This window comes from Oryzias latipes, chromosome 3 (assembly GCF_053564925.1).
Source record: "Oryzias latipes strain Hd-rR chromosome 3, Olatipes_Hd-rR_3.1".
NCBI lineage: Eukaryota > Metazoa > Chordata > Actinopteri > Beloniformes > Adrianichthyidae > Oryzias > Oryzias latipes.
Window position 1 is genome coordinate 23,088,275 of NC_136239.1, and position 16,389 is coordinate 23,104,663.

The following is a 16,389-nucleotide window of genomic DNA, read 5'->3' on the forward strand; positions in this document are numbered from 1 at the left end:
TGGCAAATGTTTCTCAGTGTGCTGTCATAAAAGTAGTGCTTAGTGCTACAAGCTGGAGCTTATACAGTTCTTTGCCTCTAAAACATGTATTTCCAATATGACCCATATATTTGTACATGTTGGCTCGATTCTGCCTCATTTCAGGTGTTCCTGTTAGCTGGGAGGAAAAGGAAAAAGAGCAAAACTTCCAATTACCTCATCTCGATTGATCCTACGGATTTGTCTCGTGGTGGAGAGAGCTTCATTGGTAAACTGAGGTAATTCCTTAAAAAGCTTTTGCCTCATAATCTGTTCTTTATACTATTTTTATTGTTCAGTTACAGGAGGAAAAGAGGTGAAGAGGCGAGTGCAGGCAGGTTGGAGCGGGTGGAGGAAAGTGTCAGGAGTGTTGTGTGACAGAAGAGTGTCAGCAAGAGTCAAAAGAAAGGTGTACAAGACAGTGGTGAGACCAGCTCTGCTCTATGGGTTAGAGACGGTAGCAGTGAGACAGAGACAAGAGGCTGATTTGGAGGTAGATGAAGGTGTTGAGGTTCTCCTTAGGAGTGACCAGGTTAGACAGGATAAGGAACGAGTTCATCAGAGGGACGGCTCATGTTGCCTGTGTTAGCGACAAAGTCAGAGAAGCCAGACTGAGATGGTTTGGACATGTTCAGAGGAGGGATAGTGGATTTATTGGTAGAAGGATGTTGGAGATGGAGCTGCCTGGCAGGAGGGCAAGAGGACGGCCAAAGAGGAGATACATGGATGTCTTAACAGAGGACATGAAGTTGGCTAATGTTAGGGTAGAAGATGTTCATGATAGTCAGGTGGAAAAGGATGATTCGCTGTGGCGACCCCTGATGGGGAAAAGCCGAAAGAGAAAGAAGATTGTTCAGTTACAGGAGTGAAACGATTCATTTTAACAATGATTCCATAATTTGTGGTTGACGATACGAGTCATAGTTGATATTGGTTCCTTTTGAATGATCTGATTTACTGACCAAAAATGAATCCAGGACATCTTTAGCCAAATTTCAATCAGTGTGACTCAGAGATAAATAGCTGGTACTGAACAGTGCAGGTAAAGTTTTCCAGATTCCTTATATTTCTTGCAAGATAATCAAGTGTAAATTAAATATGTGCACAAATAAATAAACAAGAATTAATGGCAAATCCATTCACATTTTAGTTTCATAACGTTCAGCCCACTGTTGATTTTCTACATCAAAATAATTTGGAATGGAACATTATTAGAACATGTATTCAAAGTGAAAATTCAAAGTGTTTCCTCACAGTGAATAAGGGAACATTTTTAGAATATTCTGTCACACTGTATCATTTGAAATTATTTTAATTGGGATAGGTCAATTTGACAACTTGCCTCAAACAGATTGATCTGTTGGATCGTTGGAATAAAAATTGATTCATTGATTAACTAACCCCTGTTGAGTTACATCTACAATGGATTCTGTGTGCTTCATTTAAAAAATAAAATGATGTTGTAGAAGAGCCAATTATAGGTAATCAATGATAGTTAAAATGTTTTTCATCCGTTACTTAAAATCCAACTAATATTCCGGGAGAGTTAGGAGGGAAGGGACATGATTGGTAGAGGCTGCTTCTGAGCACGAGGAAAGACTTAAAAAAGTCTTCTGCTGTGTAATCAAAAAGGCTCTGTGGAGCCTTTCAACTCTCTGAGCTGTCTGACTGTTGGCGGGTGCACCGCTCAAACCTTTGCAGTCCCAATCCCGCCTAAATGATGGGGTTGTAAATTTGAATGAACACTGAGCTTTCATCTATACCTTTTCAAGAGCCTCTGAAGGGGATTGATCTTACTGAGGTGTGGCTTAAAAAGAAAAATACAGACACTTTTTTAAAAAAAAGTTCTAAGTTAGAGACTTGATTCTGCAAACTTTTATTGCTTTTTCCTTATTTTCTTTTCGATTCGAACTAGAATAAAATATTTATTTTACACTTATTTCCACAAACTATTTGACTTTACAACAATACCTCTAAACATTTCAGAAATCCAAATTAAAAGATTCGTTAGAGTTAATCAGTTTTGAAGGGATGGTAAAGTCTCTATGTATTTTTCACATCTGGTAGTTTAAAGTGACTGATCATCTTTTGATCTATTATAAAAGTGTTCCCAGTGGTCTTTCAATTATGATTACGCCATTTCTAGCCAAAATTAAAAAACCTGTGTCGTTTTTCAGGTCATAGTTTCTACAGAGTGGCAGTAGTTCAAATTCACCTCTGAGTAGTGGGCGGGACTGTTGGTATAGAGTAAGCATTCCTCCATTTCCCATTATCCATCTGTTTACTCACTCAGCAGCTAGCTCACACTCCCAGCATAACATTAGTAAAACAAAAAAAGGTGAGCAATACTGGAGCCATCCAGGCAAACAGTTTTGAGCCAGATTTCAGCTCAGATGAGGAAAACAAAGACATACATGGATCTATTTGTCTGCAAGCGGATGCATCAGAATGGAGCAGAGCAGGGAGCTTGTGTATTGCAGTTGTAGGTTCTACATCACAACTACAAGCAATTTTTGAACAGCCTTTTTTTATCTGCTCCTAATTAACTGTGATTTTAGTAAAGAAATGCAGCGTAATTTTTTTATTTGTCCTCTATCATGAGTAAAATGCTACACAGTGACACAGGAACATATTAAAAATACCAATAACTCGATTGTTATTGGAGTGGGTCTATAAAATAATCCTACCGTTTAGAGATGTTTTTCTTGAAACACATTATGTAACAGTCCCACTGTTACATAATGTGTTTCCATTTATGTGTGTGGAGTAAATATGCAATCCAATTGCAGGCCATCTGACACTACTTTTGTAAAAATGTTGTAGATAACTTGCCAACACTAATGTCATGTTGGACCTGAAAATACAAGAGTCCAGGCGTGAACTATATCTTAGAATTCAAAACAACAAATAAATACAAAAATTCTGAAAGCATTGTTAAGACAACAAACATGCAAATTTGTAGTTTATAAATGCAAGCATGCAACCAGAATGCACAGTATATTATCAAATCAACTGAAAAGGTCAAATGTCATTTCAGTCAGACAACTCTTGCAGAAGAATATTTATTTCACGACATCTTTAGGTTTTCACAACATCTTTAGGATGACATTCACAATTTGATTCACAACTTCGTTTTGGCATAAGGCTCCGTTCAATTCCTTGAGACAATTATTTTTCCATACACTTTCGGGTAACAACCCCCCGTAACGGAGCCCACAGGTGGAAGCCGGGGAGGAGGGAGGGGCAAAGAATGAGCGCTGAAGGTAAGAGAGAATGAACAATTGTACACCTGACTTAAATAGGACGCTAAGCAGGTGGGTTAATTAACAGACCCGCCCTAGGGGAGTAACCTGCAATTCTGCCGAGTGTCTGCCCGAAATGCGACGAGTCGCTTATTTCAAAGTTTGACAGCATAAACTGTAAAAGCTCTGCAGTTTTCATCAAAGTCCCCTTCTGTTTGTTTTTTTTTCACTTTAAGCAGTTACTCTTTAATTACATGTGTTCTTTTGCAGGTCAAACCTCATGGGGACCAAGTTCACAGTATATGACAATGGTTTGAACCCCATGAAAAGCACCACCAGCCTCGAAGCCTCCAATCTACGACAAGAGCTAGCAGCAATTTGCTATGTAAGTAAAAGAACAGCTATGAAACAACTTAAACTATACTGCATAGTTACGGATAATGTCTTACTTTGTCACTTCATCCAGGAAACCAATGTGTTAGGATTTAAAGGACCTCGCAAAATGAGTGTGATCATTCCAGGAATGAACATGGACCACGAGAGAGTGTCCATACGCCCACGAAATGTATGTCGCAGATTTTTAAATTCCTGTGACATCTACCTAATGTCTCTGATAACTGATGTGGAGATGTTCATGTGAAGAGATGCTGTTCTTAATCAATGTAGGACCATGAATCATTGCTGGCCAGGTGGCAGAACAAGAACACAGAGAGTGTGATTGAACTTCACAACAAGACGCCTGTGTGGAACGATGACACACAGTCCTACGTGCTCAACTTCCATGGCAGAGTCACTCAGGCTTCTGTCAAGAATTTTCAAATTATTCACGACAATGACCGTAAGTTTCATCTTCATTGCTGGTTTCTCTTTGAAGTAAAAGTGGAGAACAAACCTCTACTATTAAAGAGCAGGAGTTGAGATGTGAGGCGTTTTTCTCTATTTTGGAACCCATTTTACCTCGCTTTCTAAGGACAGGTTGTGAGTGTGAAGCCGTGCAGTTCCTATGCAACATTCACCACACTGGAAAGAGTCTTTTCTTTGATGTTTGACATGGTGAACTTCACTGTAAAACATTTTCTTTTCATTTTTTTCTCATTAACCCTTTAACTGCCTGCTCAACCAAACGGTTGAGCAAACTTTGAGTCACCATATTTTTATTAGAGAAGTTTCTAACTTAACTCAAACTGATTTAGCCATCTCAACCAATTGGTAGAAGCATGCAAAGCTAAAGAAAACCAACAGATGGCACTGTGTCAGTCAGTGGTTGCTTGCCCAACGTCTTTGACTGACAAGCAAGTCACAACTTGAAAATGATCATACACATTTTCTTCCTTTTTATGAAAATTTGAAAGGTAGGAATATTTTTCTTACTTGGAATTATTAGTAAAGGCGTTAATCAACAGAAATATGTTCTTAGATAAACAAAAATAAACAAATTTCTGTTTGTAATAATTTTTTTAAAACATGCTCTACCAAACGGTTGATTTGTCACTTTATGGTATAAGTAACAAAATCAAGCCAATGTTAAATAAAGGGACTGTTTGTCATAAAATCAGTTAAAACAACCTTCTAAATCATCCATTACTAAAGAAATATTCATTAACACATCATAAATAATAATTTAAAATACATAATACTGTATAGTTTTGTTTATTTATGAGTTTATATCAGCTGGTGTGTAAATAAATAAAAAATCAAGATTACTACAACCAATTCATTTAAAACTAAACAAAAAAAGCTGCAATAATAATATTAACAACATTTACAAAAGTTTTTTATCATTTTCTTTTGTTTTACAACTAGTAGACAGTAAAACATTCTACAGTGCAAGACCATGACAAAGTCCACATGAATCAGATGCAGATCTGTATGACAGTGATGATGACCCAACGGAGGATCCTGATTATCAATCCACTCATGCAAAGGGCATTGGTGACAGTTCTTTTGAATCCATGGATGAAGAAGAATCTCTTTCAACAAGCAGATCATCTACACTGCCACCTCATAAGAAGAACTGAAAAAGCCAACACACGCCATTCTACCCCACCAAGAATAGCCTGTCTCCTCCAATTTTGTTGGAGGAGACAGGCTATTCTCCTGACTCAATATCCCCCTCTAACCCAAGCAAAACCATAAGAAGAATATGGAAGCATGAGGACATTGAGGAATTCAAGGTTCCAGAATCAAGATTTGAGCCTCCTGAGGATGTACACACACCCTTCCAATACTTCAAAATGCTTCTCACTGATGAAATGATTGAGCATATTGCTTATAGTACAAATCTACAAAGCTAAAGAGATCTCTTTGATATGCTGGTGCACCTGTACAAGACCTGTACAATTAAATCTAGGTGACGGTACACTCCCCTGTTTGGATACATCATCGATTTGTGTGTCACTTATTCATGGCTGGTCTACAAGAGGGACCTACTGAAGCAAAAACCAGTGTTACTCAAAAGGTTCTGCCTGGCTGTTGCACACAGTTTAAATAAGATCAACAAGCAAGCAATCAAAGTTGGCTGACCATCATTGAGCTCTCTGCCACAGATGTGGAAAGGCCACACACGAAGACCATCACGACCAAAACAACAGTGTGCACTACGACAACATGGTGCAGCGCCTCTTCATTCTGACAAGCTGGGACGATGAAACTACGGCCCAAATAGGTCAAGATGTCAGAAATACGTTTTCTGTGTTTCATTCCAAACCAAGAATCTTTTTATGAAATACCATCAAAAGTGAGTCAATATCCAAAATCGTTGTAGTGTCAAACAACTTCTAGGAAATATAGGTCAAAATTTGCTTTGTTTTAAAAAAGTTCAATGTTTGAGGCATGATAAAAAGAATGGACACAAATGCCCTTAATATTGAGTGTTAATAATGTCTAAATAAATTGGTTTACATGATTTTTTCAAATATTTGTTGTATCTGTATGAAATTTTGCACTTTTACCATTAAAGGACATCTCAACCGTTTGGTAGAGGTCATTATTTAAGAAACTAAAAGGTCAATTAAAAAAAACTAAACAGATTGTGGTCATTACTTACCTAAAGCAATAAGAAATGCAAACAAATAATTTTTTGATAGCTTTTTTCTTGGTGGGGTAGTTAAAGGGTTAAATTTGAGCTGTCACATGATTTAATGAAGAGAGGCAGGAAGGCTCTAAACGTCTACAGGGGGTGGAACACAAGCCGTTGCTTTTTTCCGACTGACACTTTAGTTACTAATTAAAACCTTAATCAAAGTCAGTGATTGTAGCCATGACAGCAGTAATGCTTTTTTTTTAAGAAGTTTTCATTGCATGCTTTTTGTGTGAGTGTACAGCATGAAATTTGGTTTGATACTGTGGGGTAACAAAAACTCTGTGGCAGTCACCGATTTTGCAAATGTTTTCAATTAAAAAGATGAGAGAGGTCTGTAATGTTCATTATAGAAACACTTCAACCGTGAAACAGAATGTACAAAATAATCCAAGAAATAACATTAAATGATTTTTTTTTTAAAGAATTGATTTGCCTGAAATGCAGAAAACAATTGTTCAATAACAAAGCTTTACCTTAGTGCCTCTTCATGTAACCCTTGTTGTCAATGACAGAGATCAAATGTTTCCCGTAGGTCTTCACCAGGCTTGTTTACACTGTACTTGGTACTTTGGGCCATTCTTCCATGCAGATCTTCTCAAGAGTTAGTCCTTTGTCTTCCAGGTAATTTTTGAGATAATTTTTGTGCTGGAAGATCCAAACATGTTTCATCTTCAATCCTCTCTCAAATAGGAGTTCTTTGCTCAAAATCTCACCATACATAACCCAAATCATCCTTTACTTAATGTGGATCAATTGCTCTGTCTCCTTTGTAGAAAAGTAGCCCCAAAGCATGATGTTTCCACCCTTGTGCTTCACAATGGGCATGGTGTTCTTCAATCTTCAAAGATGAGCCATTAATACAAGTAGCATGTGGAGGATAGAAGAGTTCTTAAAGACGAAATTAACAGTTATGTGAGGGGCAGATTTCTGGCCTTTTTGTAGGAGCTAAATACTTGTTCAACACTGTTATACAAATAAATGATCTAATAATTATACAATAGGATTTTCTGGACTCTTATTTTTTACATTCTCACAGTTGTAGTGTGTCTATGATGAACAATGCAGCCCTCTCTCATCTTTGTGACAGGGAAACTTGCAGAATCGGTGACTTTCTTGCCCACTGTGCGGTGAGTTGCATAAGTGCACAAATTGGCTCTTGGCCTGGTTTCATTTTTAATTGTAGTGATGATTAATTAACCTACTGTAAGAAGACAAAAAACTACATTTTAAAGGGTAAAATCTTTAACTTGAACATTTCTTGTATCCATTTCTGGCATCCAGTTTGTATTTGTGGCCTGTAAAAAGTGAATTTGAGTATTAGTCAACGTGTTCCTGTTTTTCTACAGCGGACTACATTGTGATGCAGTTCGGCCGTGTAGCAGAGGACGTCTTTACCATGGACTATAACTATCCAATGTGTGCCCTGCAAGCCTTTGCCATTGCCCTCTCTAGCTTTGACAGCAAGCTAGCCTGTGAATAGACTCCAGCATGAGAGAGGAGCTGATCAATGCGTCTTTAATGGCAGTCTGTGTGTCCCTGGGACTGGTTTGAGGTTTTCTATCTTATAGAGCACCTTGGAGGTTCAGCATTTTCCCCCAAAAAAGAAGCTTTTTTGTTTGTTTTCTGTTTTATGCGTATGTGTGTTTCAAAGAGTGGGGGAGGAGTTATGGGTTGGGGGCATCTCAGGATAGTCCTGATTATTGGAAAAGAACAAGCACAAAGAGTAATCCACTTGCCAAATTAAATACATTTTTCTGGATCACTAGTCTTCTAACTAGTCTTCTTTTGTGCTGTTGCAGCATTATGAGAGCCAGCATTGTTCCTTTATGTAGTAGATGTAGAAAACGTATAGTTTTCCTGTGAATTCTTAATAATAGCTGGTTTATTTTTAATTTTGACTGGATTTTCTGCCACAAAAAAGCCACAAAAACCACGGTTCATCATGCATGAAACTTGCTTTTATTGTTATAAATCAAAAACTACATGCATGAGATGTATTTATTTCTATTGCTTATTTTTTAAAGTGATTTCTTTTGTTTCTGCAGTCATTTTCAGAAAAAATCCTCTTGTTACCACGTAAATCAAATAAAAAAAGGGGCAAAGAAGAGACATTGGTTCAAAGTGTCATGAATATGAATGTAAAGGATGATGGTGCACTTTACTTTAATAGCCTGTTATGAAAGACATACTGCTGTACATACTTTGTTGTGCCTTTGAAGACTAATTCTAGTGTTGAAGCCAGAAAGGGGCTTGAGCTGGTCTTTAGGTTTTCTTATCCATGCATTCATTCTCAGAATTCTGTTTTGTAGCACAGATTTCATCCAAACAGGCAAAACCTGCAGGGAAATATTCCTCCAGGGAACAAATTCCATTTTAAATTCAAATATGATTATTATTATGCATAACACAGAATGCACATTTACAAAGTACCCTACATTAGGCAAAAAGCTTTCAAAGTCACTTAAGTGGAGGGTATGTATGTGTGTCCCCCAGTATCTGCTTGAAACAAAATGTACCGAGCACAGATTTTCAGAAATCCAAACACTCTAAACCCACCACACACGTTCCATCTCTTGCGTTAAACCTTTATGCTTCACTGAGGTGCAGACTGACACGCTCCTCATTTGGCTGACGGCAAGTTTCTGCATTGCATTGCAGGGTGTTCACTGTTTTGCTAAATATTATTCCTGTGTTCCTGTTTCTTACTATGGGACAGTCTCTTTTCTCAGTTGTATGATGGTAACTTTTTGTATTCTATGGCCAACTAAAAATAAAAAAACAAAAATAAAACAGCTGAATGGCAGCAAAGAACAATCTCCAAATTCTCCACTATTGTTAGTGTGGATTATAAAGAAATCTTTATCAAATGTGCTATTCTTGTACTCGATATTTGGAAATTGTTGATACTCTTGCTGTAAAGGAAACAAAGGCTCTTTCACTTTTATTAGTGCTGTTGTCCTGTTGTACAAAAAAAAGACGTATCATTTTTTTTTTTGGTTTGTGTGGTGGTATAGACACAATTCTTTGTTCATGAAAAATAAAATGACATGGGATCAAACTATTTGTTCTTTTTTCTATTAAAAATAAAGTCAGCAGTCACCTTGTTTTGAGACTTTTTTATTCTGTTTAGGTAAAGCTTGTGTAATTCATTTAGGTTCCACAAAATCCTTGTCATTCTGGTACTGACAAGAAGATGAATGCAACTATTAATTTCCTGCAAGAATGAAACTATTAAGTTTTATTTTTCATAACACAAGCTCAGTTAGGTCTTGAAATGCTTAGGACATGAAGAACGTTTTGACTTAACAAAAATTGTTCAAGAGGTACTCATTCTAGCTGCACTGAAGCTACTAAAGCTAATTACTGAGGATAAACTATAATGTAACTTCAAAGAAATGTCAACACAAATACTAAGTTTTCAAAAAAATTTGCTTTAACTAGAATGTAGCAAGCTTACGAAAGTTATTTAACCCTTGTGCTATAGATGACCCCACCCTTACATTGAGGTGTTCTCCCTACCAGGACAAAGGTGGATAAAGGTAGAAAGATTTCATGTAATCCATGGACACCAGTGAGGTTCACAAATCATTGAAGAAAAAAGGTCCAGCGCACTGTCTAGTGGGTCTAGATGACCCAACTCCCAACGTTAAAGTGCCTAGGATAGCACAAGGGTTAATGGGGGAAAAAATCAGGTATTTAAGGTCAAACTGGAAAAGTCCAGTGGTCTGGACTGAGTCTGCGTAATGGGGTCTGTATTGAGTCCTGAAACTTGTGTTTGGTCTGTATTGAGACTGCCTTTAACGGGACATTTCTGTTTCAAACCAAAGCTTGTAAACAAAAGCACACGACTGAAGATCTCCAGGAATTATGCGGGTGGAGCAAAGCAATGCGAATAAGAATAATGGAAGTCCTGCGCTTTGTAATCCTTGTCTGGATAGTTCACTTATTCAAACTTTATATTTTGAACGTCTGTATCAACGTTAGGTACAACTCGTTTTACTTGCTGCTTTGGTACGTTACTGAAGACACTTGTCTGGGGACACTGAGGGTCTGTGTGTGAACCACTGACCATATATGAAAACTGGACTGTGACCCCATCCCCCTTCACGTTCCAAATAAGAAGTACCCGCTAGTTCCAAGAAATCAAAATCCCATTACATCTGTTAGAATAACCTTCTTACTCTGCTACTTTTTTTTAACATGTTCTTGCTAATATTTTTTATTTTTTTTTAATCTAGTTGTATATTACTCAAGTTGTAAACTGGCCAACCAGGTGCCTCAATAAAAGTACGTGGTCTCACGTCAAACATTCAAAACATTTGACTGACGGATGTCGTGGAGCAGGCTTTCAACTGTTAGGGGTGTTGACTTCCGACAAGCTCACTCCTGATTGATGAGAGTGGTTGTCATAGAAATGTTGACAGATCGCTGTGGACCAATTACTGCTTACTGACTGTTTCTGGTTCCAACATAGCATTGTATGTATCGGGACTGAATTAACTTCATTTTATTGGAACTGGAAGTAACTAATTTTCTATGGGTGATGTCACTCTTGCTCAGTCCAGTTCTCTTACACAGTTAAGGATGTGTACCTGAACTTTTGAAGGTGTGAAGCCCCAGTCATATAGATGCAAGGGCCAAGGGGAAACTAAGTTTAAACACTCGTCTTCCACAGGTTCTTATTTTTTTTTAGTCTATCTTGTACCAAGAAAGACTGTAAATAAAAAGCACAATAAAAAGAGGCTCTAAAATTAATTATTAGAGGAGACTTGTGTTTTGACTGCAACTGGTCACATTTTTGGCTGAATAATAAACACACAAAGGGGATAAGTGTTGACACGGTCAGGTTGAATGTGTGCTTGAAGGGTAAATTCAAACACATTGAAGGATCTTCATGTATCTCTCCTGCTCCTCATCCTTAGTCCGCTCACCCCGACCTCCTTAGGCATATCCGCATGGATTTCAGCTTCATCCTCCTCTGTACTCAACAGATACTCTTCAATGTCCTCCTCTGCATCTTCGTCTGGGTTTGAATATTCTGCACAACTGAACAGCAGGCTCTCTGCTTCCATCAGGGGATCATCATCTTCAGCTTCATCCTCGTCTTCCACCTCTGTCTCCTCATCCTCTTCCTCCACATATTCTTCCTTTTCATCCTCTTCCTCCTCAGTGTCCTGTTTGGGGTAGTGGAAGACTCGTTTTTGGTCACTAAAGGTTATTTGCTTTTTTCCTTCACGGTAACTCTGCAGCTCTTTGCTTACTTCCAAACCAATTCTCTCCTGTTTCATTTCACCCGTGTGCTTAGGGGAAGGGAGCAAGTGCTTTTTTTCTGCTTCCGCCTGCTCCTCCTCCTCTTCCTCCTCCTCCACATCCTCATCAATTCCTTGTTCTACATTCTCAATTTCTTCCTCCAAATGTTCCACTTCTTCCTCTTCCTCCTCATCTGTTCCTTCATCTTCTTCTGTGTCCTCATCTTCTTCATCTTCCTCTTGCACTGTGGAAAGTTTTCTTGCTATAATCTCTTCTTCCACTTGCTCCATCCGCTCTGCCAGAGCCTCTGCAGTTTGCTGGCAGGGAGGTTCGTTAATCGTGGTCATGATGACTTTATGTCTGCGACATGGATTCTCAGTTTTAGGGTAGGTCTCCTCTGGGTAGCCTGTGTTGAAATGCAACAATCGCAAACTTTTAAATAAATGCTCATGGATTCAACATTTTAAAAAATACTATGAGAAGGTGAGAAACACGTTCAAACAGGTACCTTCCCAGTCGGCGCCATAGGTCATCTCCTCTGCCTCCATCTCTGGAGAAGCTCCTTCCAGACGGCCGTCCTGCATCAGCAGTGTGATCTGTCTAAGCTGACGTAGCAGCTTCTCCTCCTTCTTTGAGATGGAGGTTTTACTTCGCCGCCTCCTGCTACTGAAAACAAGGCAAACACCAGTCACATAATGAGGGAGGTTGCAATTATAACTCCCTTTGGAAATCATCACCTGTGGGCATGCAATAAATGAATATTGTCAACTACAAAACTTTGTAAACCATTTATTAGAAAAATATTGATTTTATCTATAAGGTGTTGATGCAAAAATAAATAAATAAATAAAAAGCTTTACATTTTTCCACGAACACGTTTTACTTGTAGTCACTGAGTACCCCCATGTCTCAATTTAAGTACTGCATGAGTGATGCCGTTTGACATTGTTGGTCTAACATAAGCTTTAAGTTGCATTAGTTTTAAGTTTTGACACAGCAGTCAAAACATTTCTTTATAGCAAACATTAAAAATGAATCAAAATAGATCAATATACTCTTTATTTTTCTTTCTGTAAAACATTTTTTAGCTGCATCGACATATTAACTTTTAGTCATATTCAAATCATTAGAATTGATTCTAGTTTGCTCTTGTTGCACACAAAAACAAAACAAAAGCTTGTTTTGCTGCCTCTTTAATTTTTAACCAAATGTCCCAAGTTTTAAATGAACAACCCAGTTTGGTTTGAAAACAAATCATAAAATAAAAACTCTAAAATGCCTCAGCTGCACATTACTAGTGCAGCTTATTTATCCATGAACATCAGATGAACAAATTTCAGGCACAATTTGGCTTTGCAGCCATTCCCAAATAATTGGTTTATTGATCTACAGTGAGAATGATGATTGATGAGATTTTTTAGATTTTTAACATTCACAGACAGAACACGCACCGTCTGTCAGACCTTAGGATTGACTAAACTGTTATATCTTTGCAATAAAATCTTCCTGAAGGATTAGACCAAAGTGTTAAACACTCAAGGCTTTTGGCAGGAATCTTTCACACCCACCATAAGCACTATAAGTGGGAGGATGGTGGTTTGGGGCTTTTTCTGAGTTTAAGTATTAATTATCTTCCAGCTGCTATTTGAATCTAGAGGCAAATGTGAAACCATGAGTCTAACAGAGACGCATTTATGAAATAAAAGCATCTGACAGGACAATTACAATCCTTTTTTAATCAGCAGATAGGTTCACCTTTATTAAACTAAACCCATCATGTAAAAAAAGCTGCTGCTGCAAAGGAAAACACTGAATTCAAGGGTACCACATTGCTCAAGTAATATTTTACAGCTATATTGTCTATTAGTAGAACCTCACATAATATTTTTTTTTCATTAAAGCCTAGATTTGACCAAGATTTGCAAAGATTGCTCAGAAAATGTCTCTGTTCTGCAGTGTGTACCCTGATTTTCCTTCAAAAAAGTGCTATGAGCAGCTGAAAGAAGACAATCATTAAACATAAAAGGGAAATTAAATTTGTCACCTTGAAGAAAATTGGCTCTTCCCTGAGACAAGTCTATCCAGCTTCCTCTCTGTTTGCAGAAGTCTCTCTTGAAGCCGTGCTAGCTCATAATCTGTTACTGCACAGGGGAAGCAAAAGACATTGTTTTGGCATCAAAACATGAGGCTTGGAAATTGCTCTGTTAAGGAGATTGTTTTGTTCAGAACATAGCCAATTCATGTGTTCAGATTGAAGGGGAATTTTCTCCCAAGAAATTATTTACATTCATCACCATTAAATAAGTGCAAAGACTGTCTGCTGCTGCACGTGTGACAAAAAGGCAAATTTTCTTAAAATAAGAACTTACTTTTCTTGTTTGACGTATTTGCATTTGTGATGAAGCCTCCGGATCGATTTGTCTTCTTGTTGCATGTAAGCTGGGAACATGGACACAATTACAGTAGTAGCATTTACAATTAAAATAAACTAACCGTGTATTACTATACTACTGTTTTAAAGTGGTATGTAAATTCACTTTTGGAGCCAGGATTCCACATGAAGTTTAATTTTAAAATGACTTATCAGAATGTAGTGTAAAGCTGAAAGGACTTTACTATACAGCAAAGTTTTTTTTTAATTTTAAACAGTGTCAGTGCTTACCTTGTACATAATGTAGAGGATGTAAAGCAGGATGCCGAAGCCGTACACAGGGATTACTTGACCCATCAGATTGTATTTTTTGCCTCTTCCACCACTTTTTACTTTTGCCATGGCTTCTAAAGTGTGCGCCAGGAAAGGAGAGGGGTTCATGTCCCAATGCTCTGGATCATCTGATGAAGACAACTGATGCATCATGGGACGGTAGAGCCCAGGTCCAACTGAAAGGAACAAAAATAAATATACAAAACCCAGAAATTAAAACACTGGACTGGTTTATGGATTGTTATTTTCTTGGTATATTGACAGAATTTGTTAAAAAATAACTCCCAACTCTGAGCATGAGCTCTGCAATACATACTTTCTATCAGTTATCTTTTTTTAACAATGTAAATGCCGAAATTGACCAAAAAATAAGGAAGAAAATAGACCCATGATCCTTATGATTTTATTTGTTTATCTTCATTTCTCCCAAATATAAACAAGGGATCTGTTCCTGGCACAATACTTCTCACAAAGATGTATATTTTTTAAACAGTTTTATTATACTTAGGCTTAAGTTGACATCGCAATAAAAAATGAGCAAACGTATTTTGTTCATTATTTATAAGCATCAGTGTGTTAATTTATTTAACAGACACAGGTAGCTGATGTGTTTCAGGCATTAAAAGACATTTGAAATGGCAGTTTCATGAGGTTGCATTTATGGTTTAAATATATTTATAATAATAATGGATTCGATTTATCTGCCCTTTTCCAGACGCTCAAAGCCCTAACAATGTGTCCATTATTCATTCACTCCACATGTATACTTGGGGATGGTTGAGGCATGGCTGCCAGTTCGCGCCTACGGTCCCTCTGACCATCACTGAGACATTTCTTTGTAACTTTATTAACATATATTGCACATACAAAATACCAAATACAAAACTCCAAACTGTGTGCACATCACCGGGACATTCGTACACATCCACACACCAGTGGAGACACACTGGAGGCAGGGAGGGTGAAGTGTCTTGCCCAAGGACACAAGGACAGCTGACTGGGGGAGCGGGAATCGAACCGCCGACCCTTCGCTCATTGGACAACCTCCTCAACCTCCTCCCGCCCATTTATTTATTGCACATTTAAGCAAATTCATGTAAACATATACAAAAAACACATGAACATCAGATTTGGCTCCAGGTTTTGATAAACTAGTTGTTTTTCTTTGTAAACTTGAAGAATTTAGAGTTTTTAAAACAAGTCGTCGTGTGGAGAGCAAGAAGAGGAGAAGTAAAAAGAAAACATAATTCACTTTGCAAACTGAAGATGGACCAGAATTTTGCTGGATCGTGCCCAGTCAACTCACCCCCAAGCACCCCCTTCTCCTTCTTCTCTTTTGGTAAAAGCATCCTGGGCAGGAAGAGGGAAACGCAGAGAACAGAACACGATATGAGAGTGACCTTCTGGCAAGTTGTTATCGTCATCTTCCCTTGGAAAATAACAACCGAGCTTTAGTAATACTGAAACAGTAAAAGTAGCATCAACAGATAAAACATCTGATGTTGTGACGTTTCAACCCAGATTAGAAGGGATTATGTTTGATGCATTTGAGTGCTGTCTGAAATGTGGCCTCTAATTCCCCAAAACATAAATTGTGGACCTTCTTGCTGAATCATTGCTTCATCTATGTGAAACACAAAACCCCTATTTTTTATGTATGGATTGAGAATGCAAGGCTGGCCACAAAGCAATGACTAACAATGCTAGACCGTTAACTTCATTGGTTTGGTGAACATTGTCACAAAAAAGGTGAACCTGCCGAACTGTAATAAATTTATTTTGTGGAAAAAAAATCTGGTTAAATTCAGAAATAATCTAGAAATAATATAAAATTACTTTTCTGGCAAAATAGGGTTGTTTTAATTCAACGTTTTCTTCTAATCCTAATGCACTTTTAAAGGACTTTTTGACCTTTTTGAAGTTCTACATCTGCCCAACTATAACATTTTAGATTATTTCAGGTGTGTGAATATTTAAACATCCAGGGCTGGTGCTCAATAATGTAATTCAGTCATACAAATCCAGAGTCCTGCAGGTAGAAAGTGGGAAGTAAAAACAAACCAAAATAATCCCCTTACATGAGAAAGAAAATG

General features: G+C 37.7%; 2 protein-coding genes across 6 annotated transcripts in view; one reads left to right on the top strand and one right to left on the bottom strand.

Annotated features, from left to right (window-relative positions):
• Positions 1-9,446, top strand: part of tub (TUB bipartite transcription factor) — a 52,402-nt gene extending 42,956 nt beyond the window's left edge. For all 4 annotated transcript variants that reach the window (XM_011489389.4, XM_023953448.2, XM_004067016.5 and 1 more), the window contains exons 8-12: positions 145-257; positions 3,531-3,645; positions 3,727-3,825; positions 3,927-4,098; positions 7,689-9,446. In XM_011489389.4, the coding sequence (XP_011487691.1) occupies positions 145-257; positions 3,531-3,645; positions 3,727-3,825; positions 3,927-4,098; positions 7,689-7,822 (633 nt within the window). In that variant the 3' untranslated portion in view covers positions 7,823-9,446. The remainder of the gene's footprint in view (positions 1-144; positions 258-3,530; positions 3,646-3,726; positions 3,826-3,926; positions 4,099-7,688) is intronic.
• Positions 9,447-11,016: 1,570 nt separating this feature from the next.
• On the bottom strand, positions 11,017-15,833 carry ric3a (RIC3 acetylcholine receptor chaperone a). 2 transcript variants are annotated; one of them, XM_011489367.4, is made up of 6 exons: positions 15,603-15,833; positions 14,255-14,472; positions 13,962-14,031; positions 13,637-13,733; positions 12,101-12,255; positions 11,017-11,998 (listed from the first exon to the last, which is right to left on the bottom strand). In XM_011489367.4, the coding sequence occupies exons 1-6, from the start codon at positions 15,718-15,720 to the stop codon at positions 11,235-11,237; spliced, it is 1,422 nt and encodes a 473-aa protein (XP_011487669.2). In that variant the 5' UTR covers positions 15,721-15,833; the 3' UTR covers positions 11,017-11,234. The 2 variants fall into 2 exon arrangements, with proteins under 2 accessions (XP_011487669.2, XP_011487663.2); XM_011489361.4 differs by having other exon boundaries at positions 12,101-12,258; positions 15,603-15,832.
• Between the last annotated feature and the right edge of the window lie 556 nt (positions 15,834-16,389).